The following is a 5,796-nucleotide window of genomic DNA, read 5'->3' as shown; positions in this document are numbered from 1 at the left end:
TCGGAGCTGAAATTTTTTTAAAAATTCTTCATTTTGACTCTAAATTTCATCCTTTTTGCTTCAAACCTGCAATAAAACATAAAAAATACCTTCAATTAAAGTGTAATATCACCAAAAATATGGGTCTAAAAATGTATATACTTTTTGTGTATCACATACCTAAATTGAATCATATATCCTTCAAACCTAGTTGATCACTTTGGTCAACCCCAATATGTGTGCTTACTTTGAACAGTTCAACAAACATATTGGGGGTCCCTTTGTTGACAATAATTTGTGTCACATATGACTTAGCGAGCAATACCCTTTGGTCTGGAGTAGTTCCACTGAGCAAAATATGTGCATGCCCAATTTTTTATTGCTTGACGTGATCACGCCAGACTTAGGTGTGACCACACCCAAAAATACCTCAGTGTGGTCATGCCTAGTCTGAGTGTGACCACACCCAAGCATATCTCGACGTGGTCATGCCTAGCTCTGGGCATAACCATGCCCAGACATACCCTATGTGATCACTTCCCATGCCATGCTTTGTGATTCGAGGCCTTCATCCACGGATCCAAGCACGAATCGTCGTGTCATTTTGCTAACAGCGATTTGCGACATACTTAATTGTTGAACAAATCATGGTTGTCAACTGACCGCCCAAATAGACAGCCATGGAGGTCTCTACCACCACCTTCCAAGCCTATACATAGGTATCTTCGGTACACTACACTTTACGCTCTCCATTCTTCACAGACTCCAGCACTTACCTTAGACTACTCTAACAGAGAAAGAAGAAGGAAGAAAACATTCTTCGGCTCGTTTGAAATAGCTCGTGTTCGAAATCGGCTCATGTTTGAAATCGGCTCGTGAACAGTGTGTTCCTGTTCGGCTCGATTAAAATATTCGTGTTTGTGTTCAGCTCAAAATTGGCTCGTTAAACTTAAATTGAGAAAAATAGATGTAAAGTGTGGGATTCGAACCTGGATCAAATATATACAAAAGAATGCATTAACCACATTACCACATGAGGTGTTATGATTTAAACTTAGACATAAATATATATAATATATTATTATATAAACAATATATGTAATATATTGTTATATAAATAGTTATATAATTTTTTTATTTCAACCTAAAACGAGTCAAACATGAGCAAACAAGGAGCTGTTGGTGTTTGGCTCGTTTATAATTCGTGCTTTAAAAATTTATTCGTGTTCGGCTTGTTTACTTAACAAACGAGTTGAACACGAGCTACTTAACGAACCGAACATGAGCTTTTTGCAAATAACGAGCTTTTTTGACAGCCCTAGACCCAACCCCCAACTTAGGTCCCACCTGCCTTAGCCCTGGTTTGACCTGAGCTAAACCAGGTCCTACCCGATTAACCCAAGAAAAACAAGCAAGCCTGCCAACCCAAATCTAATCCAGGTCAGCCCAAGTCAACTGAAGTCAATCTAGCCCAACTCAAGTCTGACCTAAGTCAACTTGGACCACCCCAAACAGGTTGACACGAGCTAAAATTTGGCTTACTCTAGCGCAATCCTAACCTAAGTCTAATCCAAGGCTAAATATATGTTGTTTCCTTTGTTTTATATGTCATTTTGTGTTTCATTTCATGTGTAGTTTTCAATAACATAACAAAAATAATAAATAAAAATAATAATACATAAAACAAAAATTATAACAAAAACCTCTCACAGAATTGTTTTAATTCTCCATAAACATAAAAAATCAAATTTTAAATAAAACAAACTCAAAACTTGGGAAAACTTTAATTTCTCACAAGGACTAACAAACCTATGATTGGAAACAAAACATGAATTAAATATTAAAACTCAAATAACATTTAAAATACACCAAGATAAAAAATGATAGCAAAACCTAGGTTGATCAGACATGAACCTTAGGTCAGCTAACTTAGACATCAAACTGAAGATCATACACTTACCCTAGGTTAGTCTGACTATAAGAACTTAGGTTACTTTGATAGGTTCCTTAGTTAGTGCTAAGGACTAGGACCTACAAAATAATAAACCTACCCCTTGAAACTAAAGGAAATACTTTAGAATGAAGTAATCCATAGTTATTAATGAAGGTATTTGTGATCGCTTTGAAACTACGAATCCTACATGCTACGACATTCTAGTGGGATTCCTAGTTATGAGGTTGGTTATAGTCGATGGATACCAATGTCCATGGCATCGTCGAACCCTCATCTAGGTTTATGGAGTCGGATCATCTGCACAAAAAAAATTATCATAAAAAAATTAAATCAGAACCTAAGAGATTAGTCTATAGAAACACAAGAAAAAAGTCTCTCATACCCAACAACTAAATCAACTCATACATTACAATCGACGCGGTAAGCTCACCACGAAGAAACATCCAGGAAAGGGACGAAAGTGCATTAAAAGCCACTTGAGTTGCTTGATTAGTCAAAGGTCCTTGAACCATAGCAGGAAGTTGAACGGTCAGATCAAGAATCAAGCAAATTGGAAAAATATTCTCTTGCATTGTTCCAAGGATCATATTAGATGATCCCAACAATTTTGGTAGCTGAAGCACAATCCTCTTCCTCTTCAAAGTGATTTTCTTCATCTTTTCACTCTTATGGTTGTCCTAGCCTTAATTTTCAAAAAACTGCATGAATCAAGCTTTTTGTGGAGGATGTCGACCCAAGCCTTTGTTAATTTCTCAATCACAACAACTAAGAAATGAGAGCCTACTGACTTAAAAAAAAATATAGAGTAAAGTAGGAAAGGGAAGACATCACATCTCCCTATTTATAAAAATCAAAGCCTCCAAAATTAAGGAAGTTTAGTCATTGAGTCATTGATTAAAATTGAATGAGATCTATTTTTTGCATTTAGTTCTTTTATTCTTATAGTACCATCACTTTCAAAAAGTAAGAGAATCAGAGAAATAAAATATGTACATAAAAAATGTCTTTGTGATGATTTTACAGAGATCTAATAGTCCAAAAGAGAAGAATATAATGGAGGCAAATCCTCTACAAAGAGATGGTGAGGTACACCAAGCTAGATGAGTCAAGCTAGATGAGCCATGTCAACTAGGTCAGATCAGACTGAGACAAAAATTTTACATAAAAATGGCCAAGCAATCCAATTAAATGCCATTCATTTGGAAAGGAGTTGTGAGGGTGTCCAAGACATCAACTAAAGGAAAGCTAACTCGATGCAATTATTTATCCCATAGTAGAGGCGACCTAATGGAAGAGTTGTTTCCATAAAGCATCTTATACAGTTTAGGCCAAAAGACATCGTGCCAGGGATTGAAGATAGCTTGCCAGGCTGGGTTAGCTGACCGAACCCTACTGACCAAACTCTACCTACCGAACTAACACAGTCGAGCCAAGCTAACTAAGCTTATTTAGTCAAACCAAAACTCGACTGGACGACAAGTCATCACTTTTAAAATATCAAGAATATCACAATATAAACTCTCTTCCAATGAGGGTAAAAACATAATATCATTATTGTATTAAATCTTCTATAAATAGATGTAGCATTAAATGAAGAGGGTTACATGGTTTTACTGTTCATTCTAGAGATTGTAGGTCCCCTCCCTCCCTCCCCTTACATTTCTATTATTCTCTCACGCTCTATTCCTTAGGTGTGACTCACAGAAAAATATGGATTCAATACCTTATATGTTAGATTACAAATGCCTTAAATACATTAGAAGAACACCATCTCTAACTTCGAAATATCCACATACATCAATAGCATCTCGAATGCATACTTTATTTAAAATATGAAACTCAATTTCGTGTTTTCACATGGAAGGGAAAAACGATTCATCATAAATGAAATCAAATCGTTCCTGAGAAAGCGCCAAACAACTAGATAAAATCCTCTTTGAATCAAACAATTTGATTTTTCTTTTTGTTCGTTGCTCAGTAACCACAGTGGGAGAGTTCAAAGCTGTACTAAGGCGCATCGATGGCGGAAGACAAAATCCTCTTGACATCGCCAATTTGAATCTCATTTTCATCCTTGCTCTGCAGCCAAAAAAAATGAGAAGTGAATGGAAGAAGAAGAAGAAGGAGAGGAGGAGCAGCAGGAGGAGGTTGATAATGCCATTTTTTTTTCCTTCAGCATCATCAACGGCTTCATGGACAAATCAACTCTTAACAATAAACATGAACTCACCTCAAGCAATAGAACTCCATGCGAAATCCCAGAAAAAGCTACAGAGCTCACATCACTGACCTCAAGTCCAAGCTGGCTAATGGCTTCCAGGAGCTTTGTAAATCCATTGATCCTCTTCTCCGAAGTAACCTTCAAATGGAATTTGTTCTGCCCCATAGGACTCAATTCCAACATTCCCTTTCAATAACAAATTGTTGCCTTTTTTAATCCTACTTTTGCCTGCAATATCCAATCTTTTAAATTTGTTTTCAAGAGGAAACATACCTGGAACCTCACTGTATCTTGGAGAGCCTTCGTCTCCGTGCTTGAAGAGCTTCCCTGTTTCTCCCCTTCCTCTGTCTGAACACTGGAGAGCTCAATCTGCAAATCAACTACCTGCTTCTGAAGCTGTTTGATGTAGTCGATGGCATCAGTGAGCGTGGACTCCTTGCTCATCTAAGGAATTATAGAATAAAAAATTGAACTTTTTATGAATGGAGATTTAATTAATAAGAGGGAGAAAAGAAAAGGAGTGCCTTTGTGATCTTGGGGACCATAGCACGGAGAGAGAAGAGCTGCTGGTTCAGCTTAGTCCTCCTCCTCCTTTCGGCATCGAGGTTCTTTGATTTGAACCTGGGCTCAGTGGCAGGATCCGTGAATTCGTTCAAGTCACCGACGCCTTCAAAGAAGGAGTCGATGAAGTCTATAGTATCGGTCTCGACGGAGATTTCTCTCGGTCGGCGAGGCATTGGAAGTCGCAAGTTATGGAGAAGCTGCAGTTTGCCATCTCTAATAGGAAGAAGGAGAGGTAGGGGTTGGGTGGAATCTCATGAAATTTGGACATGGCTGTACTATTCCATGGTTTTGGAGGTGCGGTTCGCGAGATAGCCGTTAGCTTTGAATTGTTGTGTGTGTCTCTCTCTCTCTCTCTCTGGAGTTACTGAATTGAAATATTGAATATCAAAACTAATTAGATAAGGTTGTTATTCATGCTTTTCGCAGCGCAGTCAACTCAAATTAGTTGTGAAAATTGCAGGGTTTTGTGCCCTGTGAGCTTCAGATTAATAAAATGATTACCCTGGTACCAATTTTGTTGGGTATTTATATTTTTAATATTTAAAATTTTAATATTATTTTAAGGTATTAATAACATCAAAAAATAGGCATTTGAAATATCTTTTTAATTTTAGATAAATTAATATTAGGGAAGATTGTATATTATTGAAATTTTATGATATTATATAAATAAAATACATATTTATCTTTCTAATTTATAAATACATAATGTAAACACGTGAGACACATCACTCATGGAGCTCTCCACCCATATTTGTGATAATGCTCCGCATAATTATCATTCAAAATATTTTGATTCAAGCCAAGGGTGTCCAAGAATAATGAGAGAGCACATACCAAGGTAAATTTGCTCTCCAAACCATTGTGGAAAGACAAACTATTACCCTAGAAAGCATATCTTTCTTTCAGCAGCTCTCAGATTGAGCTTCCCATTGAACTTGAGTTAGTCTTTCCTAGAAGATTTGAGAGATAGGATAGAGAATAGATTAAGGGTCTGTTGGGGCAGCTGCAACGGTTTGAAGAAGCAGCTGTGAAATTGCGAAGAAGCTGCAGTTCAAAAAACTGTGGTGACTATTAC

General features: G+C 37.0%; 1 protein-coding gene across 2 annotated transcripts; it reads right to left on the bottom strand.

Annotated features, from left to right (window-relative positions):
• Positions 1-3,612: 3,612 nt before the first annotated feature.
• Positions 3,613-5,041, bottom strand: LOC110025584 (transcription factor UDT1-like). Of its 2 annotated transcripts, none has more exons than XM_020726138.1 (4): positions 4,679-5,041; positions 4,428-4,598; positions 4,164-4,340; positions 3,613-4,012 (listed from the first exon to the last, which is right to left on the bottom strand). In XM_020726138.1, exons 1-4 carry the CDS (start codon positions 4,889-4,891, stop codon positions 3,941-3,943), a joined length of 633 nt encoding a protein of 210 aa, XP_020581797.1. In that variant the 5' UTR covers positions 4,892-5,041; the 3' UTR covers positions 3,613-3,940. The 2 variants fall into 2 exon arrangements, with proteins under 2 accessions (XP_020581797.1, XP_020581798.1); XM_020726139.1 differs by having other exon boundaries at positions 4,224-4,340.
• Positions 5,042-5,796: the final 755 nt, after the last annotated feature.

The sequence above is a fragment of the Phalaenopsis equestris genome, unplaced genomic scaffold (genome assembly GCF_001263595.1).
Source record: "Phalaenopsis equestris unplaced genomic scaffold, ASM126359v1 Scaffold000304, whole genome shotgun sequence".
In the NCBI taxonomy this organism is placed as follows: Eukaryota; Viridiplantae; Streptophyta; class Magnoliopsida; order Asparagales; family Orchidaceae; genus Phalaenopsis; species Phalaenopsis equestris.
Note: the sequence above shows the minus strand (reverse complement) of the source record. Positions and strands in the feature narration are given on the sequence as shown.

Bases quoted from the DNA above. Each gene is read 5' to 3' on its own strand.
- LOC110025584 (XM_020726138.1), bottom strand. From the start codon at position 4,891: ATGCCTCGCCGACCGAGAGAAATCTCCGTCGAGACCGATACTATAGAC. The intron at 4,599-4,678 runs GCACTCCTTTTC...ATAATTCCTTAG, and splicing joins TGGTCCCCAAGATCACAAAG to ATGAGCAAGGAGTCCACGCT. The intron at 4,013-4,163 runs GTGAGTTCATGT...TTTTGGCTGCAG, and splicing joins ATGGAGTTCTATTGCTTGAG to AGCAAGGATGAAAATGAGAT.